Source organism: Amblyomma americanum, chromosome 1 (assembly GCF_052857255.1).
Source record: "Amblyomma americanum isolate KBUSLIRL-KWMA chromosome 1, ASM5285725v1, whole genome shotgun sequence".
Classification (NCBI taxonomy): Eukaryota; Metazoa; Arthropoda; class Arachnida; order Ixodida; family Ixodidae; genus Amblyomma; species Amblyomma americanum.
Window position 1 is genome coordinate 208,268,203 of NC_135497.1, and position 24,722 is coordinate 208,292,924.

General features: G+C 46.7%; 2 protein-coding genes across 2 annotated transcripts in view; one reads left to right on the top strand and one right to left on the bottom strand.

The window, feature by feature from the left end:
- Nucleotides 1–21,740, top strand: part of LOC144094916 (uncharacterized) — a 37,718-nt gene extending 15,978 nt beyond the window's left edge. Inside the window, exon 2 of the mRNA XM_077628782.1 lies at nucleotides 20,389–21,740. Within this exon, the coding sequence (XP_077484908.1) occupies nucleotides 20,389–21,591 (1,203 nt within the window). The 3' untranslated portion in view covers nucleotides 21,592–21,740. The remainder of the gene's footprint in view (nucleotides 1–20,388) is intronic.
- A 1,943-nt stretch (nucleotides 21,741–23,683) lies between these two features.
- LOC144114546 (soluble guanylate cyclase 88E-like) overlaps nucleotides 23,684–24,722 on the bottom strand; it is a 139,797-nt gene continuing 138,758 nt past the window's right edge. The window contains exon 11 of the mRNA XM_077648350.1: nucleotides 23,684–24,282. Coding sequence (XP_077504476.1) covers nucleotides 24,145–24,282 — 138 coding nt within the window. The 3' untranslated portion in view covers nucleotides 23,684–24,144. The remainder of the gene's footprint in view (nucleotides 24,283–24,722) is intronic.

Below are 24,722 nucleotides of genomic sequence, written 5' to 3' on the forward strand. Positions count from 1 at the left end.
CTGCGGTGCTGCAACATTTGTAAAGTATCGTGCCCATGGGTTGCTTCAGAGAGGCTTCGATAAGATTTTACTGAATTCCTAGGACGTGTTTAAAAGCTACGTAGCGTGCAGCTCGCGAGGCGTATAGCTAATGGCAGACACTACGTGTTTGCAGCTGGATCACATGCAGCCAACATGCACATCGGCTGCGGGACATTCAGTGCAGGAGTAGTACATTATGGCCACTATGCGCAATCGCCGAAGGCTTCATACAAACACTCTTGAAACGCGTTTGAATTTTACCTGCTGTGGAGCTTAAATTTCTCGTTGAAAGTGTACTTCACACTCTAGTCCCCCCCCCCCCCCCCCCCTTATCCCCCTAAAGCTGTTAACGGGTCTCTTCGAAGACAGTGCATATTGGATAAAGCAGTTAGAAGAGCTTCGTGCGTATTTGAGTCAGGGCGCGTGATAGGCTGCACAATGTGCCTTTTAAAACTGCATTCGAAACGTAGCCTGATTCGAGAAACACACGTGGGAAGAGGTAATGTTTATAAGGGCTGCATCCGAACCCAAGAATAGATCCGCCTAATGCACTGTCTCTTTCACCCTAAACGTCCCCGTGCCCCTGGTGTGGGAGGTCGGATACTTTTTTTTTTCTTTTCTGGACGAAGCATCCACGAATGGTTCTAAATACACCGCCGCACAGAATCCGCGATGGCCCGTCCATGGGTTTTAACACGTACGGGTTTGTTTTGATGCGGAGAACAAAGCAATTGACGCGCTGAAAACAAACGTTTTCTAGCACTTTTTCTTTCATTATTGATTGTTTCAGGAATACGCGAAGAATAAAAAAATATATATACCGAGGACAGGGAAAAAACACACGTTCTAGGCGTCGTCCAATGTTCGTAGGCAATAAATGTTTCCGAGAATCTGGCGGCCAGTGTTCGCCTGGATCTCAATCTCCTTTCGGCGCGCCAGAAAGCTGGGACACGCTGTGGCTTAAACAAAAATCGGGTAACCCACCTGCGGGACGTTTTCCGTTGGCAGGCGTCTCTCCATAGCTCTCTTGGATAATGCATATGGATTTTGAGCCGTGCGGAGCTCAAAAGTAGGGCAGCGCGGCGCGATGACATTTCGTTCTCAAGCGAGCCATCCTAGCCCGTAAAGGGAGCCTGCACTCATCCCTAAGCGGCTTTTGCTTCTAGATATTTAAGCACCTACTCTTTTATTTATATAGAATGGGAGAAACTCAGCCAGCTGCTACAGTATCCAAACATTTTGCAGGTGCAGAACTCACAGAGTTTCTCAGCAGGACGTTTTTTTTCTTTTTGCTCTCTAACAACCAGTGAATAAAACGATGCTGAAAGCAAAGAACACAAGGGTAGGTACACGAATGTTCTCTCGCCGTTCCCGTATACTTCATTATAATAACAAAACATTGCACTTGGCATTCGTAGGCAACACTTTTTCGGTGAAAGAATCAACAGCAGGTGGTGACAAATTACTGCTACGCCAACTCAGACCTTACAGGCGACCGCGCGTGCATGGCCCGTCATGGGCGGGAGTTGAGTAGCTTGTTTATACGGCTCTGCAGACAGCTCATATCACTGGTTCTGCCGGCTGGGCGGCTCAAGCGAGCATAAAAATCAGGCAGTCATTCCTCAAAGTTCAGAAAACATTTTGCCTGCATAATTACCGGACATGGTCGCTTTTAATGCGACAGCATTAGAACTCCCGTGTTGAAAAATATCTGTCCGTCGGTCAGTCCGTCCTTATTGGCAGGTGACAAAGTGGAGAGAGGAAAACCCCCGGAGATAGGACGGAGATGAAAGACGAAGAGAGGGCAGGAGACGAGGGGTGGTGGGTAGGGGAGAATGAAGCGGGGGTGCGGAGGGTCACACGGTGATTGACGGACTGTATCCACCCGCTCCTACGGTCTGAATGCATCAGCGGCAGCGGCTGCTCGGTCTGGGGGAAACACTAATTATAACACACACTCTGCCGCCTCAATCTTATTGGTCGTCTACAGTTAAATTATATGCCGCCATTCCACGCGGCGTGCTCTACCTGCCGCGTGGGAAATGCAAAAGACACCCGTGGGCTGCGCGGTGTAAGTGCACGTTAAAGAACACCAGGTGGTCTAAATTGATTCGGAACCCTGCACTACGGCACCTGTCAGAACCAATGAGTTGCTATGGGAAGTTACGCGCCACACACCACCACCATACCACCTATGCGGCGGCAAAATACCTGTGGCGTTCGGCAGTTGAGCACGAGTACGCGGGTATAATTTCTGGTCGTGGTGGCTGCATTTTGATGCGCAATAAAGCAAGGACGGCTCTCAGGAGGTCCCCCTGGAAGTCCCCTTGACAGTCGAACTTCGGGACCTCCTTCTGTACTGTTTACTATCGACGTAACATCTACTGAAGTGTAAACTAAGCTCAAACCTCAATGTATATATATATATATATATATATATATATATATATATATATATATATATATATATATATATATATATATATATATATATATATATATATATATATTAAACTGGTATGGTTTCAACGTAGTTCTACCGAGTAGGTGTGGGAAGCAAGGGTTGCGTGCGAAAGGAAAGTACCTCTTGCTTGAACGGCGCCAAAACAAGGGACCTTGAGTGTTCCAAGGTCATCCTCAAGGACACCCTCCCATTGGCTGCAGCTTGCGCGACGCTCCTCCCAACTAACCCGGGCTTACCCAAGTTACACCGAGGCTTCACACAATATATTTGTTGGAACCATGTTAAGTAGTGCTTTTGTACTGAAACAGCACCCTTGCGTAAGCCTTTTCACAAAAGCAAACACCCTGTCCGTTTGAGGTAAGTAGTTTATGTCTTGTGAATAAATGATGATAAATAATGAATTTTTATGGCGCAGGGGCATCTGTGGCCAAAGAGTGCCATGGCACAAGGCTTCTCTTTTTCTCAAGGTGGGGTCAAAGTCCCGTTTCCCAAGCATTTCACTCTAAAGAAGCCGAGCACCAGACAGGAGAAAGATTGTACCCATTGTATCACCGGTGGGTACCCGGCAGCACTGGGGATCGAACCCCGCTCCTCCCGCATTCGAGGCGGATGATCAAACGACTAGGCCACCGCCGCGGTCAGTTTATGTCTTGTGGCCTTGTCCTTGTGTTCATTAGATAACCTCCCTTCCGCTTCTTTCCAAACATGCTTCAAGAACTCGTACTGGACCTTACTTTTTAGCCCAAATACAGGCCCGAGAACACGTGCGCAAATAGAAAAGAGAGGTCCGTCCGCCGTGTAGGCCTCAATTATCTAATGTTTGTTCGTCCGCAAGGGTCATTAAGCACAAGTTTTCCAAGCTGCTGCTCTAAATAAGTTACTTTCTTGGGGCGTACCTTGTATTGGGTGATTTACCGTGGAGCTAATATAGACCAATAACGAGAGGAATAAGCTATTAGAGGATCGGAGAATGACAGTGAAAAACAATTTAATGCTGCTCCCTTTTTGCAAATCACTTGTAGGACAAGCAGTGTTCGGTCTATTATCGACATAAAGTTTTGTTCAGGCTTCCACGGCGAATTTGTTGACCGCCACTCGCAAGCGAGCACTCTCAAAGGATCAGCAGACTGCCAAGCTATAAACGCGCAACCAGCTTCGATTTACATGTAAACGTTGAGTACATTCTCATTTGAAGGTCATCAGTTTTAAAAGGTGGAGCGTCTCTAACGCATGCGAAGCATTTTGCGACACGAAGTGAAATAACGGGAACATTCTCTTATATTAAAAAAGAAGCCATGAATGAACGCGATCTAAACACGGATTGCCTTTCGATGTGCAAAGTCTAGAGCCATGAATTATAAAGAAGCAAGAATTAATTGATTTTGGAAACCCGTCAAGCAAAAATTTGTGCACGCGCAGAATGAAGCCAGAAATAATTTTAATTTTATTATCACAATTATTCATGATATAAAATTGCGTAATTCACTTTTGAAGCAATTCAAATCCACTGAGAGTTTTCCAGAGATAGTAAATGACTGAGGAAAATAGAATTTCTCGCAAATCCAGAATTTAATTTTGATTTTATGCCCTTTTGAAATATGAGCACGAACTTGCTGTCTACATATAGTTTACGTAGTTCTAATGATCCCATTAAATCACTTTTTCTAAGTTTAGTTTCTAAATGCCTTACTGAGGGTGCGATTGCTCAGAATCGCAGAATATACACTTCTGGTTTCGACAAACCATGCCGCTTTTCTGCATTGACTGTTCTTAACAACGACGCACTGGCACAAGCAACGTTCTTGTTTTCGTGATCTGCCAAGGATATGCGCTAAGATCCTCAGTAGAGAATTAATAAAGAAAAACTAAACTCTCAAAGCGCCACAAAAATCTTCTAACTAAGCAGAGCCCACCAAGCTAAACTCAGTGATGCAAAGGATGTCTTCGGCAATTTTTCATTTGAAGAATGTGCACCACTTTGGAAACTTCATACCGCCCTGGATGAAGAAACCGATCAAGATTTCCCTATGTATTCTGATGCCATTTCTGGCGTACGCCTTCAATTGTCCTAGAACTAAAGCGCAAGGTCAAGCTCACTATGAACACAGAAGTTAATGTGGGATATATTGGCGGTCCCCAAAATGGTGCGGAAAAAATATTTTTCCTGACTCTCCGACCGCTGCTCGCAATGTTGAAGAACTTGATGTGGTGCCTCTTCAAAGAAAACTGCACGCATCAACCGCATTACGCGCCTACAGTACCGCGACAAGCGGGCGCTGCACCTTGGCAGCGAAGCCAGTGGCGTGGTACAACGCCCTGGTTTTGCATGCTCAAATGTAAACGACCTTGACCTAGAAACTTGAGTGTTTTTCCTCCAAGAATTTTGAAGGGTTCTTGTTAGCGAATTTATGATCACAACTGAGATTAAACACACTGTAGATTAGGCTCTGTGCAGGTTATGCACTTTGTGCTGGCATCTGTCCCTCTTTTCTCTGAGAGCGTTACAAGCTTCTTTCCGGGAAATTAGTCAAAAATCTCTACAAAATTTTGTGCATGTGCCTGTCTTTTCCAATTTTTATTAATTACGCCTTAATCTATAAGTGCACGGAGGCCATTGTGCTCTCTCCCGGCACTGTGGCGTGGGCCTGCGAGGAAGCTGCTTCGTTTTTGCAAGGCCAGTCGGGCGACGTCCTGCGGCTACATTCTATCCCTCCGTACAAAATGAGAAGCGCGAACCACACTGAGAGAAACCCTGCCATTAAAGGGTCGGTTTAATGGCAAAAGTATCTTTACGAGCTTGAGACTGCTCACGAGAGTTAAAGCACCTATTCTCTAAAAAAAACATCGAGAAACATATGACGTTATTTCAGGTCGGTGAACGATTATTTGTGTTGCTCTCAATACAGCGTTTAATACCATGAAAAATTCTTCGAATGGCGAAAAGTTAAATAATCGCTCTTTTATGTTCATATTCGCTATCCGAAGAAATGTTTCGAACCTTAGTAAAAAGGAGTGCTCGCGTTATGGCCCCGTTTTATTCTTTGGATTGGCGCTCAACCAAGCCCACCGTCCTGCAACCATGTGAATACTTCTAGATATTTTCTACGGTGCGATACGTAACCGTGCCATTAGTGTTTCGCGGCCACAAAACCTGCCATAACCTTTTCGCCAATGTCTTCTCAGTCCAAGGTGAGCTGTAAAATTTAAATTTTGTGGCGAAGAGGATGGAAGCTACTGGGCTATGAGCCCGACATCCAAATATACTGTAATGCATGAATAATATTGTGTGATGGCCGTTATGCCGGTTTCTGCAAAACTCGCGACAGTTACTGGCTGAAAAAAAATGCTGAAAAAAAAAACTTTTCACGCCGATATCAAAATTCTTGGAGAGTGCAAGTCACGCAACGGATACAAATGTTTAAATATTCAAAGCCCCATGCTATGATGTGTGCAAGTGGCGGCAACTGCTACTCGATGTTGCCTTCGAAATGAATTCATAACTTAGTAATGAAGTATATTCTCTTACGTTCGCACATGGTGCAGCAAGCGAAATAGCAATGTCTGCGTTGAATTTTCCTCGCTCTTTAAAAAAGTTATTCTAAATTGTAATAGAGCAGTCATGTTACACATTACTGAGTAGGCACAGCGTCTGGCGATACGTTCTAAGGTTACGCTACATTCAACATAGGAATACGACACACTCCAGCTATTTGCCTATCACATCCGCACCCCTCCTACATCAGGAGCATCACTGCCTCGAAAATACTGGCCAACGCTTACAATTATACGGGTTCGTACGCATTCCAGGTGGCATCTGCAGGTTGTTCGTGGTGTGTTAGGTTTTCTTGTATTTAGACTGCTTAGTGAACGTAAAAGGGAAATTATGACCAGCCATGCAGAACACTGTCAGCTCTTTTTTTCTTCATTCTCGTCCCTTGCTTACTTCCTTCCGCTGGCCACAAAGTTTGTCTTTTTTTGTTCTATTGAGTATTTCACAATGTTTTTTTTTCAAACGTATTTTATTTTTGATTCCCGTTGCACTGGATACAACTTTTTTTGCTCGCATGTGCGTCTATTAAGAATATATCGCCTGCTTACGTGCTACTAACGTGTCGTTAAGCTAACAGCGGTACGGATAAAGCACTTCAGCCGCCGCGGTGGCTGGGTGGTTATGGTGCTCGGCTGCTGGCCCGAAAGATGCGGGTTCGATCCCGGCCGTCGCGGTCGAATTTCGATGGAGGCGAAATTCTAGAGGCCCGTGTACTGTGCGATGTCAGTGGACGTTAAAGAACCCCAGGTGGTCGAAATTTCCGGAGCCCTTCACTACGGCGTCTCTCATAGCCAGAGTTACTTTGGGACGCTAAACCCCCATAAACGAAATCTAAAGCACTTCAGTTTCTTTTACTGCGGTCTTTCACGTGGTGGGAGCATCATAAAGAGCCGCCTTCTGCACGGCTTCTGACGCTTTCCCCACGTGATTGTGCCACTCTGTTACAGCGGATATTGCTCGCGCATGTTTTTGTATGAAATCAGTCTCACCTTTGGCAAAATTTATAGTACCGCTTGTAGCCTGAAATGTTGTGTTTAGAACCTGTTTTCGCCGCATAACGCTTACTTTTAGTGCCAGAGGACCTGGTCCCTACAAAATATCGTGTCGCATTTTTCTTGGCACGAAGCTTTCGTTGAGGCATTTTTTTTAAAACCATATTGATCAGAGCCACAAAAATATCCGACGTGGCGAAAGCGCCTATCTTGAAGACCTTACGCCTGGAGACGCTCATTTACGAGCTTTTGCCATGTTGCTCTTTAAGCTTGCAGTGCTGCAGTCGCTGTGAGCGCCGCTGAGCGGCCGCTTTATTGTGCGCAGCAGACGTTTCGCAACCACTTAGTTTAGAACGCAGAAAAGAACAGAAATAAACTATTTTTTGAGAAATAACGGTATAATTGGGCGTCTTCCAACAATCTTCAACGTAGTAATCGAAATTTCTTGCGTATCTTCAGGGGTTCCAAGTTACATAATCTTATTCTTGGTTATTATGAAACAAGAATGCATGCCACGAGGCGACCGCCAACCGCACCGTTTCAGTCCCATCATCTCATATTTTGGTCATTCTATCTCAAGCATTTCCCGGGGTGGCGCTCTAGCGTCTCGGATTTGCCTGAAAAAGTTCACTTCCTTTTGGTAGAAGGCAGCGGCTATTTTGCCTGAATGGTTTCAAAAATTATAATTGTTTTAAGTGCTTGATCAATCTTCAAAGTTTGCGGCTAGGCACAAAGCAAGGCTGCTGGAGAAAAACTCGAAAAGTATCGCCTGTTTCCTTTCCGATTTGCTTATTTCGCGTATGTGCACAAACCTGGCAATATTGTGCACATAAATACCAAACAAATGTTCTTTGTGGTCTGTATTTAATATTCATTCTAATACCTCATTAATCGTTGCTATTTTTGTGCCGTAAAAAGGACTGTTAATAATACAATATACTCTAATACAAAAATACTGCTAGTCGGAAAAAAAAGAATGGGGTACTTCATTATACACGCAGAAAAAAACAAGAAATAAACAAAAATAGATGGTTCTAATATTTGGCGGCCGATAACGCACTGGTGGTTCAAATAAAAAATACGAGGCATGACTCGCCTTATCAACATGCATATGGACCTTGAAATGAGTAAGTGTTGTTGGTTTCACCGATATTGAGCCATCGTTATACGCAGTCCACAATTCCGTGCGTACATCCAGTTCACTACATAGCAAGTCAGTACGTCATATATTGAACGCATACACTACTGCGCCTGAATGCACATCTACTGCGTCATGGCAGCGAAAGTCTCCCTGCCTCCTCTGCTTTCGCTTCCTGTTCCTCTTTCTGCTGCTTCAGTAAATCTGTGGACGGGACTTATTCGCCCGGCACTTCCTCCAAACGCCTAAATCCCGAACCATAAGCCAGCAGTCGCACGAAGTTGTGTCAGCGTCTCGCCTACCGGCGTTGTCATTCGGCGTATCTGCCTTCGCAGAAACGGGCTGCGCCTGTCGCGGGTACAGCAGCGCGGATCCTGACGTCGTTGGCGATGCGCGGATTGTCATTGGTCCCCACCAAACACCACTCGCGATGCATTTCCGGCGCCGACGCCGAGGTCTGGAATCGCCAGCTACCTGTGTCTCCATACGTCGCCTCGATCCAGGCTCCAGAACTTGGCCTCCAGCGTCGCTGGCAGCCGAAGTGCTGACAAGACCCCTAAGAAACGCTGCTCTGTAGTTCGGCCTTAATCGTATCGCCTTTCGACACAAAGAATCGGCGCCTCGAGCTCCTTTGTCCCGGGAAAGACGGGTGCCTGTGCGTGTAATTAAAAACAAAAACTGCTCTCATGTAACAAGCTAGCGCAAAGGCGTGAGACGTCAAGGCAATAACTTCCTTACTGAGACCGCAACAAGGTTACCTTCTTGTGTTCCACTGAACTGTCAATGAAGGAAGAGTCTGACCATATAGAAGCAATGCATTCTACGATTCCATGTTTATGTGGCGGAGGTGAGTAATAGCGCAGTCCGTCAATAATTCAGATAATAAGTTATTCTGTATTTTCATACCACTGATCAACTGGAGACGTCCTCTGCTGCGGGCATTTAAGAAGCCACATAGCGAAAACGAAATATCGGGTTCAAGCAGCGCAGGACAGTGCGCAAGTGTTGGGTCCATGCATACTTATACGGCGTAAATTCAGAGCGAGGCACTTCATAGCTACTGCATGGCACAAGACGGTGTCCGCGTAGATGTGGTGGAAATAGAGATTTCGTGTGTGTGTGTGTGTGTGTGTGCGTGCGTGCGTGCGTGCGTGTGTGTGTGTGTGTGTGTGTGTGTGTGTGTGTGTGTGTGTGTGTGTGTGTGTGTGTGTGTGTGTGTGTGTGTGTGTGTGTGTGTGTGTGTGTGTGTGTGTGTGTGTGTGTGTGTGTGTGTGTGTGTGTGTGTGTGTGTGTGTGTGTTTGTGTGTGTGTGTGTGCGCGCGCGCGCGTGTGTGTGTGTGTGTGTTTTCCAAGAAGCAACCTTTATCGATTTCTGATGAACTTCAATCGTTTTTTATAAACATAATTTACTATAATTTATGAGTTTGTTATTAATAAAGCTTGCTAATAAATGACTTGGCACTTATTTTTCTTTCTATTCCCGGAGGGCTGCAGCAAATGCGAGGCGCTGACTCCCACCTTTAAAACATACAGCGACAATGCAATACGAGAGGGAACTCAAGGGGAGTGCTGAACGAATCAGTGTACACAGTCCGGCAGTGTGTTCGAAACGCAGAAGTTGGGAGAGCTTCACTGCATGTCATGCCAGGCGCGCTTTCGGGCGCAGTGCTAGGTGCATCCACTAAATGCAGCTTCACCATACCTGCTTGCTATGCAGTAATATGGACGCACAGAACCTATGTCTACGCAGCGACCGCTCAAATTCAGGCATTACTTTATTTCGTAAAAAAATATTTACTCCTATAAGACTTCTCGAATTCAAAGCCACTAGACCTACCTTTCAAACGAGTTCTACGTATTTTTAGCTAAATTGAAATTATGTGCAATCGGCAGTCAAGAATGAAAAGCGACGATGTTTCTTTCCGCGTTTACTCTTTTTGTCAGGAATATGCCATAGCACCGGGCGCCAAAGTTATTTTTCTTGAGTAATGCGACGTCTTGTAAACGCCGAAAATTAGCCCTAAAAGCTGAGTACAAAAGTTTTTTTTTAGATAGCTCCCGAACTAGCAACCATTTCGGGATATTTTAATAAATATCAAATAAAGATTAAAAAGAAATTTCCATCGTCTCTTATTGCACATGTTTTTGGAACTTGCGTGGATGCAGGAAATAAATTCGAATGGTGCGCAAAACGCGTGATTTTAAATTTTTTTTTACTGCATTGCACCCATCCGGAAATTTTAAATGGTGCTCAAACGCCAAACAATTTTTTCACAGAATAATTCAGGAAAAGTACTTTTCTCCATGAAACAAAAAGAGGTTTAGTTTTTTCCACACAAATCCGAGATGGTCGACAGCCAAATCTGGGTTGCTGAAGAAGAAATCACCACTTCTTTATTATTTTTGGGTTTTGCTGCATTGGACAACCCGTAATGAATCAGCATAATTTTCAACAGTCATTCACTTCTTCCATTATGATTACAGATAACAGATACGAGCGTTCAACAGAGGACAATTTCACGGAAAACCAAACAATCTCTTACGATAACTTTGATCAATGTGCGTTCAACACACGGCTGTGAACTCATGGTAACGTTTACTGCCTTTGTGATCGTGTTCACTTTTTTATTTAGGCGCGCATATCTCTCGGCTTTGTCGTTATAGACGTTAACCCTTTACTTCCGAGTGCCGCAAATTCGTGAAATACCGTTTGCACGCCGTACACTCATTACTGCACAATGCTTGTACACTAAGATTGATTTCAGCATGTCCTCAGCAGTCAGCGATTTCAGATCAAAATGTTTGGCGTCACTGCGAGAAAGCTGTGTGATGAAAAATAGAACCGCACTGTGCGGCTTCTGTTCGACCTTCAGCGTCCAACAATTTCTCGGCTCCCACTTTGTGATATATGTAGCGGAGACAACAGGAAGACGCTTGTTGGATGAAAATTTTTTTGCTGTCTCTAGGCCTTCGAGTTGGTTCGACGTCTTCGTTTCAAACAAATCTGCGTAGCTGCACAAAAGGGAACAAAAGCCAATTGTCGCTAATTGGTGACATGCCGATTGTTCGAATTTTAGAGATACTAACACAATTTTTATATTTACTCTTGAATGTGAGCACATTAGCTAGCACAATGGGATGGAAATGATTTTTTTTCTCTGAGTCCTTCAAAGTTTGGGCACTAAAGGGTTAATGACGGGTTTGGTACACATAAGAGGCGGTGAGTCTTTCTGTCTTTGCCAATAACATTAAACTTGAATCTAAGAGACGCAGAAATTGGCCTATCCGAGCCCCCGACACGCAAAACAGGCGTGTATTCTGTATGCAGCTGCACCCTTAGCTGCTTAAAGAGGCCATACGCACTTCAATGAAAGGTTGCCACTGCTCTCTCCACCTGCCACATGTCAGCCCTCCCCCTCTCCTCCTACCTCTCTTTGCCTCGCAACTTGCAGCGACGAGGAAAGAGACGGCAGAGGAAGAACGTCTCCGCAAAAAGGAAAATTACCAAGAAGAAAATGACGCAAACAGCAGCATGCCTACCTGCAAAAGCCTTCGGAAGGGCTATCTGTGCAAAAATGAAGCTTGCGGGAGCTATTGCACCTCACATGGCTCGGGAAGACCAGTCTGGGTCTCTGGGTCTCACAAGCGCCACCGGTGGTTTCAAACAACCACCTGCCACTGCAGTGGTGCATCGCTTAACCGCTTAGGACTCGACGTGATCTATGAATGTTTTCAAATTTTGCGTAGTTACGCAGTCGGAATTGGAATAGGGTCATAATTGGAACAGACCAAGGAGTGAAAGAAAATGACCTCAGAGTTTCGATAGAATCAGAACTGGAATACTTTGGCGAGTGAAAGAAACATGCTATGGCATTTTCTCCGCATCAGTCGAATTGAGCGCCCCTAATTTTTTTTCCTGATTGTCTCTGACTACCTCTGACACAGCCAATCCAGTTTGCCTTCACGTGTGCTTTCATTGTGACATGAAGATTCAATCAAAAACATTGGCAATCAGCCTTAAAGACGCAGAAACATAGTTTTGCTTGCACTCCACATGTGGGCGAAGTTTCACAATTCAAAAAGATGGTCATGTAGAGTTCATATGTCACTGTTGTTTTTCTTGCACGATAATGCATGCGAAAATCAAACAATCAGGCAAGAAGGCCGAAGGCAGGATGAAGTGAATGCATAGAGGATATAGTGCGTTATCACGGCCTAGCCACCTTCTACATGACCCGAAGGAAACCAAGGAAGCAACTTGAGTGTAATAGACATATATCAATGTCTATATGAGTTTAAGGGCCTCTAAAAGAGTATGCAGCATGTGGGCCATAAGGTGAGCGCCGTGACACCTCAAACCATTTCAAGAATGCAAAGCGACGAGTAAGCTCAATATGACGCTAAGAAGTGAGGCAAGCTGGCTTAATTGCCTTACGCTGGGCTGATGGGACAAAAATCTTCTTTCAGCAGACCTGAAACAACGTGCACTCGCTTCCAAAAGCTCACAGCCACCTGCAGATTTTTAACGAAAAGCAGTCCAAACACTTCCATACACAATAACATCAGTGGCACACTTTCGGTGCCGCATGCTCCTAAGTTTTAACTGTATTCCGAGTGGTACTTCATCAGTAGATTTTTATCTGCCAAAGCAGCACCGCGGTCTGTAAGAGACGCGGTAATGACAGGCTACGTGTTAATATCGACCTCCTGAAGTTATTTGATGTGCACTAAAACCTTAGCACTGCACTGTTTTTACATTTCTCCTCGCTGAACAGCTGGACGCTTCAGCCACTGAGCCACTGCGATTGAAATAGAATAAAATTTATGACTCTACTGTGCCCAAATTTGGTAACACTGCCATATTTCTGAAAGTAACGGTGCAAAGCAGCATTGGGTGCACAAACACGTGCACGCAGCGATCAATCAGTGACTGCAGTTTCATGGAGGCGAACTGTAAAGATGCCCTGGACCTGTTCGATGTCAGTGCAGGTTATAGAACCCCATTTTGCCAAAATTATTCGGCAATGCGCTCTCGGGACGTTAAACTCCACACACCATACCATACCATACCACACCACACAACACCACACCATACCCTACCATACCATTCCACACCACACCACGCCACACCATACCATGCCATACCATACCATACCATACCATACCATACCATACCATACCACACCACACCACACCAAACCATACCACACCATACCACACCATACCATACCATACCATACCATACCATACCATACCACACCACACCACACCATACCCCACCATACCACACCATACCACACCATACCACACCATACCATACTACACCATACCACACCATGCCACACCACACCAGGCCATACCATACCACACCATACCATACCATACCATACCATACCATACCATACCATACCATACCATACCATACCATACCACACAAAGTTCTTTTCAGCATTCCTGCAGTCCCATCTGGACATCACTTACCAGCGCTAGCCGCCATGCACAGACGCATGGAAAGGGCGCGCTCGCTTCTGCTTGTCGTTCGCACACTAGGCGCGTTACAGTCGTGGCACATACGTAGCATTGATTCTATTCCGTTCTCTGGTTCGCGATCGTTGCTGTTAACTGTTCATCAATCCATATACTGTTTGCATACCAACTGTGAGACCGCACCATGGAATAAACGCAGGAAGGTCTGCCAAGAAGCAGTCTGGCTATTTCACATCCATACAAGAACATAAAGAGATATGAAAAGGAAAGAAAAAGGGGTGATGTCGGCAACATTAATAAAAATGCCGCTCCGGGCGCCTCTTTGGACGTATTGAGTAGTATAGATCGGCTTTCTGAATCAGTGATAAGCGACGCATGTCCAGTATCTATTTTTCAGGCTCTAGGCGACGTTATAAGCTACTTCGTTCGACGGACAGCAAACGTCTCTCTCAGTTGAAACGCAGGCGCACAACGATTGTCTGCCTTCTAACCCTAAAGTAATACATGAGGAGAATTGCATGCTATAAAATTTAGGAAGGAACCAGGTCACGTCTGCAGTCATTTGCACAAGCGTCCGTTGCAAAGTATCTTTTTCAGTGTAAAAAAAAAAAAGATCTCAGCAGTCGACGCGCAGTGCTCTCTATCTCGCGGGGGCCAAGTGCCTGTGTTTCAGTGTTTTCTCGGCCGTGCTTGTCGCCCCTGATGCTGCTTACCCAAGAACAGTTCATTATTTGACCCTGTCCAAGAACTATCCATCACCCATACTTTAAATGTGCTACAAGTGGGGTCTTTAGAAAACTACACGCTCACAAAAACAGTACATGTCAGCGCTCTACAGAATATCATAAAGAAACACAGCCATCATGGGTGATGGAGCGCTGCTTTTGAGCTATGCATTTATCCGCATTTTAGGTGTGATTATTTAAATTTTTTGGCACAGTTGATAATTCTTCCACGCTATCTAAAAAAAGCGTTCTTCTGGCGCTACTTTTCACCCACACTTTCGGGAGCGATATTATAGCGCATGCTTAGAAAATGTCAAAAGTTTGGTGGTTTGCACGGTATACGCGATTAAAGCCTGAAGCGCAAAATGTTTCGTAAATGAAGTACTTCGCAGTGAAGACCGTCACGAAGCTCGCCGGTGACCATGCTGCACTGGCCTTCATTCGTGATCATCGCCTTAGTACAGCACACACTCTCTCACGCAACTCCTAGAAACTTTCCTCCAGTATGACGGAGTGCGCCGGACGCCGCGCAGTGCCTTGCGTTAGATTACTGCTAGCTCGGGTTTTGTTCTCCTTTGGTTGTCGCTGATGGCGGGGCTACTGCATGTTTTCTTCGCTTTCACTAGCTTGCGCGGACAAAATGACGTTTACTACTCAATTTCCTAGCTATCTGTCGACACTACAAGGGTTTACTGGCGGCAACAGGGCTCAGTGAGAATATATGGGCTGCATATGATAAGTTAATAAGCTTTCTGACGGCATAATATCCACATTTTTATTAAATTTCCATTCAGCTCACGGCTGTCCCTATACTGTTTTTCCTACTAACACAAAATGCGTGAACTTGTTGTCTTCCTCCTCCACTACAACCACGATAACAGCAGACGCATTCTTTCACTTCTGCTGCGTCAGCAGGTACTTCTATTTCACGAAAGAGAGCCAGAGCGGTGCTTTCTTTGTCTCTACATGCGCTTAGATGTCTTATCATATCATCCGATGAACGTGAACGCACTGATCGCGTCCCACAACTTGTCTCGACGAAGAGCCGCAGTTTTTGCTTGTTTGTTCTCGTACAACTTGTAAAGTGGGAAGTTATTTGTAGTCCCTCCCTCCGCCGAGAATAGGCGTAAGCATAGAATGCATTACACGAAAGGCATGGTGCATCCTAGGACTGCTTATAGATGGCGGTAGCCCCGCACCGGTGTTAGCCAGAGCCTTTTGCGGCTGAATGAAGCCCCACCTTTCCCCGCTTCCGTTCTTCGAGCTATAGATAAGGCGCGTGATCTCCACGGCTGCTTTCATTGCTCAGAAGCCTGCGTCATGAGGCCCTTTTCTTGGCTAGACGGCTTCCTTCGTCACTTTTTGGGGCTGTACGTGCCCCCGCATTCAGCCGTTTCCCTTTCCCGTGCGGCGCACGCGCTGAGTACTCCTGGCTGCTTTAGCTTTTTGACGCGCCATACCACCCACTCGCCTTAGTGACGCATACTTCGCATGCGGCTATATAAAAGTGCTGTTGGGCACATGTGGGAGCATTTGGAAGCGCAGAATGAAGAGAAGAAAAACTACGAAGACGGCGGTTTAGGACACGCAGCGCGAGAAGCCACGACGCTGACGGGGAGTCTAAGGCATATGAAAGCGAATCTTCTCGGTTTGCACCGGAGCCGGCTCGAATACCCCCCCGTCTTTGGGACTAGTTTTTATCTGCTGCTGCCATTTGAACGAAAGTTTCGCAATGTTCAGTATAGGTTAAGCCTCAATTTTGGCTTCAGGTTCGCCGCAGTTTTCAGATGAAGTTTGTCTTAGTTTTCTGAGAATGGGAGCTAAGATCATACTTAATAACCTGATGAGAGGGGCGCGTTCCCATGTACAGTATTACACGCTGATGGCACATGAGCTTTCCCTCAGCGAACTGCTCCTCGCACTAATCTCAGAACCGATGCAAACGCACAAGTTCTGCTCTGGGAGCCATAGAGGACACAAATCACATCATTTTCTCAGACTATGCCTGTCTGGGAACGCAGGGATCACTGTGCGCCGGGGCACGCCGGGAGCGTGGTCCTCTCACATTGGAGTTGGTTAAGCATAGCGGGGACGTATTGGCGTACACGTATACCAGATTAGCGCATACATGCTGCGCACGCGCAGTTGTACTGTGTTAAGCAAAGTAGGGTGCGCACTTGTCGTTGAAGATACTTGTACGTCGCAGACATTTCGTCGGTGACACTTGGATCGGTTTTTAACAGCAATTTTTTCAAAGCTCCTTCAGTGGCCGCTGAATGTTGAAGGCTACGTCTAAAAAATAACCAATTAACGTAACTACAACGCTACTAACGGGACGAAGCAAAGAAGGCACAACACGGGCGCTGCGCTGTGTCTTTGCCGCATTCCGTATGAGGGGCTGTAGCTATGATAGCACCAAACCAACTTGCTCAGCAAGTTTTACTGGTTGACTAACGTTGCTTAGTTAATCAAAAAAGTACCGCGAAAGCAAAGTACCACTCACTACTACAGTTGACTCTCAACTAAATTTAATCGGCTTTATTTCCCCAGATGGCGCCCCTTTTAATTGAACTTTATCAGCGCAGTTTACCCTGAGGTGCCCGGTACACAGCATTTAATGCTGTAACAAGCGCATGAGATATGGACAAAGGCTTCTAGTTTCCACGTGCAATGTGGCGCTGAACACTCAAAATCATTGCGGGAATGTCGAATGCTCGATACATCCAACTGATTTTCTATAGCCGTCGGAAATAATTGGTGTGGGCAGGAAGCATTCTATAGGTCAGATTATGCGGCGAGGAGAAGTAGTCGGCCGTGATAATCACCGTGTGAGCGCAGAATCTCTCGGTAGTCTTTAATGTTATAAAAACTACCAGTTTAAAATATCCTCATTGAGTTGCGCGGTGTGCGATACTGGCGGCCAACAGATGACCTTAGTTGCTCAGGTGGAATTCAAATTGGCGTGTGTCGACAGACGGCACTGCAGCACTACTAACAGCACCTACGTTCAACTGGCAAACGAACTATTAACGGCTTAGCACTGAACGTGCTCCTCTCGCAAAGAAGCCAAAACGGCGACGGGCGCGTGAGGAGCACTTGTGCTATCTTGGTTGTGCTGTGGCGGATGACTTCGTGGTCATGACGGGTGAGCTCCCTATAACAGCTTTTTGTTGTAACAAAATAGAGTGGTTGCCATCAGTGGCTGATTTCGCAAATAAACTGCGATGCGTTGACATTTTTGACGCGGATCCCAAAGGCCAGCATACGCGATCGTTCATTTCACAACGTTGATCACGGAGTCCTTTTCGGTGTAGACGTCAGGTGTTTGAATCGCGTTTCGGGAAATTTTCAGACGCACTTTTGTCGGCCATAAATGCGCCTTTTGCTGTTGGACGAGCATCAACATACTCAGAAAGAGGCAGAGAGTGAAGTTGTACCAAGAGCATGAAGTTGTTCTCAGTGTCTCTTAAATAATTTTATGAACGGCGTACTCTGTTACGTGACGGCGTACACGGTCGGTCAAAAGTTCCCAGGCCATACGGTCTACTTTTGATTACTATACTATAGTCGGGCAGCTACGGCATTCTCGAAGATCAAAATATCTGTAGAGGGTAGAAGTATCGTTATAACATCTGAGAACCATTATAGCTTTATCGTTATTCCAAGCGCCAGGATATGCCAATGGAAAACAGACCCTGCGGGCTGAAAACCTTTGACCAACCCAGCCCATCTTGGCGCATAGTGAGCAAAATCTTCATGCCCAAAAGAAAAGGGTTATTAAAGCAGCAAGGAATTCAGTTTACTAAAGCATACAAGAAAAGAATGGGACCACTGTTCACACGAATTCCCTCTTCGTAGCTAAGCAAATGGTAATTTGAGACGGGGCATTGGGGCCTGGGGCAGAATTACGGGTCGCTCTCAACCCAAATGTCTCAAAAGCGCTCTCATTGCCCCACTCATATTGGTCGACCATGACCGGCAGACGTATTGACTTTTTGCGGCACCTGCTGACGTAGTGAACGTGGCAGAAGTGACGATGTTGCGCAACTAATTATGCCGGCTGATTGAGATAATTTTTTTTGCGAGCGAAAAGACCCGTCTCAACCCTCTTGGCAGCTAAAATTGCGGCTTTTTACTTCGCCATATGCGGGTTGCCCCACGAGCAATGGCGTAGGAGTGTGCATGAAGACGGTTTTGACGTGCCGGACGAGTTGTTTCGACGCCTGCCGTGGTGTTCAGGTCAACGTCAATCAGATCCCCAACTTTTTTTTTTAAATCTGAGTTCTCAAGTGAAATTACGTAGTTTTTAATATGAAGTCTTATCGCATAATGTCAAAATTTCTTTTTAATTCTACGCCACGACTGCGTTTTACCCTATCCACTGTCAAAGTTCAAATTAATAACGCAGCAAGGCGTACCGCATGCACAAGCATCAACACGATGCCACCCTGTAGCACGCAGATGTTCGTCTTATAACGTCCTTTCATCACACGCAAGAACTAGACGCCGGAAAAAAAGTGCAAAAAATAAGCGGTGATGTATGCTCTTCTGTTAAATGAGGGTAACGGCAAGACTTAGTCTGACTGCTCGGTTAAGTGGATCAGATGCAAATAGTACCGCATCTAGAAACACACCGAGATGCGCACTATAGTTGCTGAGTGTGGGTTTCTTTTTGTTAGCCAGGTTTCGGGCGAGTTAATTCCATTTTCAAAGCCACCCTTGCGTCGTCAGCGCCTGTCTTGCCCAGTGACAAGCGTGCAAGATCTTGAACGGTAAAATCAGTGCCAATTTAGATCTTTTTTTTAGACAAGAGCAGTGCATATAAAAGAACACCATGTATACAGGCTGTGTCCGTAACCTGAATCAAGGATTTAAAAAAAAAAGCCGCGCACAGAAGCTGAGTGATACCAACGACATATTGTTTCCCGTCGTGTGGCGTTCCTCAGGGTATTTTTTTTTAATTCCGCTTAATTAGTTACTTAGCTAGGATTAATTATGGAACTTTTATATTTACTTTCGGGTCACGTGCATTTCTTTCCCTTGTAGATGAGGGTAAGAAATAACCGATTCAATTTTTAGCAGAATCGCTACCGCACCGTAGCGCTGCCAAACGCTTCCCGAATGAACAAAGCGTGCGCGCTCACCGTCTCGAAGTGAGCGGCCGATGCCGCTCTCAGCATAGTCTTGAAAGTATGTGTGCACATTCTTCGCGAACATGGAAAGCACGCGCCGTGATCTGCGAGAAGTGATCGGCAGGACACCGCACAGGCGGAGCTTTTACTTAGCCATCACACAGAAGAAACAAAAATAGAAGGGAAAGCAGTCAAATCGCGTATTGCAAGGTAGCCTCAGTTTTCTTTATTTGTATCACTGTGCGCCCCGCCGAACTGAGCGGTGGCCGCTCACTAGGGCGCGATCAGCGCACACGTTTCGGTTGTTCAAAACACGGTTGGAAGCGCTGGGATACGGTAGCGCATGAGCGCAGTCACCTAACATTTCACGGGCTTTCTTTCAAAGCCAGAACAAAAAGGACCACGTAGGATATTCGTTGCCACAAAAAACTGGATCGGTTGTTTCTTAACCGCTTCCACAGCTTAACGAAACGCGTGACCCCGAAATAAATATGTAGTGTTTTGCATAATTAATCTGAGCTAACTACCTATTGAGCGGAATTTTGAAAGTATTCTGGGGAGCACCACATTATCGGAAATAATATGTCACTGGTTTCACCCAGCTGAGCTGCGCCGTTTTTGTTTTAATCCTTGGTTCAAGTTATGTGAAACGCCCTGTATATTCTCTTGCACATTTTCTTCAGCACGCTAAATTTGAAGTCTCTTCAGAGCCAAGTTCCTGTCCGAACGCCTGATCACTGTGCCACTCAACGACTGCCAAGCATCTCACTTCTCAGCTGAGGCAGTGCGCACTTTACTAGTGCGTAGTGGAACAGGCGCGCCGCTTTAGCAGCTGGTCTTCACTTTCTGAAATGCTACTGAACGTCGTTATTGTCGCAGGTGAGGTGCGAGCTGGTGGCCATTGCAGTTGTGGCACTGTTGCTGGCGAGCCGAGCGGTCGCCGACGGTGCCGAGGTGAAGGCCAACACGGACAAAGCGGAGGCCAAAGAACCAGCCGGGGGCGACTTGATCGGTGCAGGATCGGGCTTCAAGCACAGGCGTATCAACAAGGCATCGTCGGTCGAGGTGGACACCCCATTGGACACTGAAGGCTTTCAGCACCAGGGAGCCTACGAACGTCCAGGGTATGTCAAGGGCTACGCAAAACTCCGTGGTGCCACGTACGGCAAAATAAGCTACAGCCGCGATGATTCCTTACGACCGGAACGGGGCTACGATAGCCCCGAGAGAGTCAACTATGGCAAAGTGAAGTACAGCCACGGGGGCGACGACGCTGCAGGGTACAGAGACAGTGACGACTCGCGTGCTGGAGCCGCAGTCTACGATAGCAATGCGTACAGCAACGACGGCTACCTGACACCCATCTACAATCACGGAGACTACGTCCGGGCGAGCCGCCACAGAGGATCCTATCGCCACAAGAGCCGCCCGCGTGGCATGTCCTACACTCCAGTCGACTACGGCCGTGAGGTGTACCCTTACGAGCAGGGCGACCAGCAAACTGGAGGCCAGGTCAGCTATTCTTCACGGCCCCACGGCAATAAGATCAGCGGCAGCACTTCAGTGTTCGACGGGGGCAGCTACAACTATCCCGATGCCGATCGGTACCCGCCTGTGGGAGGCGATTACGACTTCGGAACCCAAAAGCCGCTCTTGCAGCCGGGATCTTCGATTCAGGGCAGCCTCAGCATTTTTGGAGGGTACGGTCAAGGAAACGGCAACTTGCGGTACCGAGACTTCGTCCCATACTACGGCTCTGACGGATACTACAGCCGCCATGACAGCGCAGCCTACGGTCTCCAGAACTACGGTTCCACTGTGCGCGAAGCCCAGCCCAAGCCCTACGAAGATTACAGCAACAATCTCAGCGACAGTGGCCTCGACGGAGCGTACGCCGGGCCCAGTCAGAGATACGGAGCGAAGTTCCCGTCGGGGAAGAAAACGCACAAACACCACGGCAACAATCGCAGCGGGCTCGGCGCCTACATCGTCGGCGTCGAGTACATCGGGCGCACGCCGCTCCTCGTGCAGACTCAGCCGTCGCGCAGCGCAGACGCCAAAGCCGAACAGTACTGGCAGTGACGGCCCGCCGCCAACGCCGTTCACCACATATATCGCTCATAAAGTTCTCCTCCTCAGTGTAGATTACGTCTGGCCTTGTCTCTGTTTGCCGTGTCGGTTTGACTACGAGATGAAATCAAACTCTGCACTATTGTTGCTGGCTATCTTCGGCTCAGCCAACTAGATTGATAATAGTTGATGAAGAGAAGGAAGAGAACTGCAGTCACCCGGCACTATTCCTTCAGTCTAACGCTGGTTTTCCCAATAATTATCCTTGGCGGCTTGAAACGGTTCCTTCCTTTTAGTAAGTGTACTCCCTGTGTACCTTCTCTGTGTAAACCAGTACACTCCATTCATAACATGGATGTGCGATATGGTTAACTGTCGCAGCCCTGGGCTGTCAACTGTTAATGCAAAGCGTCTGTGTGAATAAATTTATGCACTGGCCTGCTGCGTCTTTGCATCCGCAGACTACCGCCCTTCTAAAGCATATCACAGGCACGCCGCCGCGGTGGCTCAATGGTTATGGTGCTCGGCTGCTGACCCGAAAGACGCGGGTTAGATCCCAGCCGCGGTAGTCTCATTTCGATGGAGGCGAAATGCTAGAGGCCCGTGCACTGCGTGATGTCAGTGCCCGTTATAAAATTCCAGGCAGTCGAAATTACCGGAGCCGTCTACTACAGCATCTCTCATAGCCTGAGTCACTCTGGAGAGTTAAACGCCATAAAACCATACCATATAAACAGGAACTTTGAGCTCTAGCAGCAGGTGCCTTTATCTGTCCCGGTATAGTTATTATTCGCACTACAGCCGCCTGTGTTAAAGTAGCGATGTCGTCGTGAATCATCCCTCTTTAACTGCTGTTTCTGAGTATTTTCTAAGAAAGAATATCCAAATGACCGCATTGTATATGTCAAGACGTCATCAGAAAGCAAGCATTCATCTACCCAAACGTGTACCCCTGCCGTGTTGCGTTGTAGTGCATCACGACGTTTGCACCGCAAGAGTTACGTATAGTTGGGGCTTCTGGAATACGAAGAGCAAAAAAAAAACGGTGCCTTGACATGCCTAGTTAAAATTCCACTAACCCACCCTCTTTTATTCCCCAACCCCGCAGGCCAGACATTAATCGTTGCGATCACGAATATATGCTGCCTAGATGGCCTTCACTTGTCAGGCTTCATATAAAGCCCGCAAATCTCGAACTCGTTTCTAGGAAGCCATTTAAGTATCTCAATGGTCTTTAAACGAACTCGTTTATTAAATTTCCTCGCATTTTCTTCTGACTCTTTGGATTTTAGTTTGCCGCATTGGTCACGAGCTTAAGAGAACTGCACTTTCGCGTTCAACTCTATTTTCGTCCCACAGATGGAGCAACCTCTAAAGTTCGCCCGCAGACTCTCGCACTGAAGTTTAGGAATAATCAAGATGCATCCTATAGACGGGTGCCCTGATTAACTCTGTAATGGACAAAATTCTTTCCATCAGCAAGTTCGAACAAACTCATATTATCTGTACTCGGCAATAAAAAGGCAACGCAAGTATTAACCAACCAGACCGCACGGAAAACAACGTTACCGTGAGCCTTACAGTACTGTAATTTAAGTTGGACACTTAAAGGTATCGTACAGACATTACCAGCATTAAATGTCATACGAGCTCTCAAATAGAACAATCTCATTCGAGAGCTTGCGTTAGCAAGCCGTTCAAATCTAACATGCTCAGAGTAACCAGATGTCAAAAATTACCGTTGCATCTGTCCCACCCGCAACAAATTTGTAGATGGAAGCGCGGTAAAAGCATCGCAGGCCTCTGCGCCCGGAAGTTCTTAGAAACAGTGAGGTTTCAGTTCCGCTTTCTTCTTCTCTCTTTCTGTATGAGCACATGTTGGCACAGTGGCGCGTCCTCTTACTTGAACAAGAAATTCATTTTAGTGATTGAGACACGACCATTACTGCAAACTGGAAGATCAAATAAGGCAGAATCACCGGCTTCTCAGATTTTCACTGTTGGGCCAAATGATCGCCTTCCACTTGCAATGATTTAACTATGTGAAAACAGAAATAACTCCAAGGCGTCGTGAGGATGACTGGTGATGTCATGGGTCCTGGCATTGAAGTTTGATGTTCACCTTTATTTATTTCAGTGATTGACAATACAGAGAAAGCACAACCAAATGACGGATAACGCACCTGACTGTGTACTGCTATGTTGTTGGCTCGTTCAAAAACTCAAAATAGTCGCGCGGTGGCTAGCACTCTGAGTTTCGAGCCTAGTCTTCTCAGTTTCCTGCGCCTGTGCCGAGCTATGGCAGCCTAAATATGATTTGCATGGCGAGTGGTTTTCCACGGCACTAATGCATCACCTGTGTAGAATTCGCTGAAGCTGTCATCTCTGTGCCAATTCCAAGATGGACCTTCACAAAGGCTTCCAAAGCATCGATGCGAGCAGGCACAGGAAGTCACGCCTGTAATATATGGCACTGCTGCACCACCGAACAGGAAGTGTCCTTGTTGAAGGTGAGTAGAAGGGCGATCATCACTGGCCAGTACACGTTCGGGAAAGGATGGGTGGTCACTTGGAGGCCCGCTTGGTCCTGGCTCGCGTGAGAGGCCCTACTTCACCCAGCGAGATCCTCCGGTGGCCTCCACTAGCAGCAGTGGACAGCACGTCGCCTTCCAGGAGCCAGTGAGTGCGCATCTTCCCTTTGCCCTGCGTACGTGCCACGAGCAACGCTGTGGCTCGAACATGAACGGTGGGACAACGCGAATAAAGCGCAACAGCTCGTATCCATGATAACTGTGCCCTATAACATGCGAGCCGTTCATTACCATACCACTCGGTCACAAGCGCCAAACACACATCTGAGGCCGTATCCTATAAGCTCTCCATTTTAAAATGGACGTTTCGCGTCCTCTGATCCTCTGTCATTGGTCGCTCAGATATACCCGCGGCTTTCAGGGGTCTGTGGAAAGAGACCCGGCCATCGGGTGAAGGCGACCGGACCTCGCCATTGGCAGGCAGTGACAGCGTTATGCAGCCACATGGTGAGGTGCATCGCAGCGCTCTGTTAATAGCAGGCGACCGGACCTGCCAGCACTGGCTGCCATTGTCTTCGATATGCAGCCAACGGCCACGTCCGGTCGCCTTCT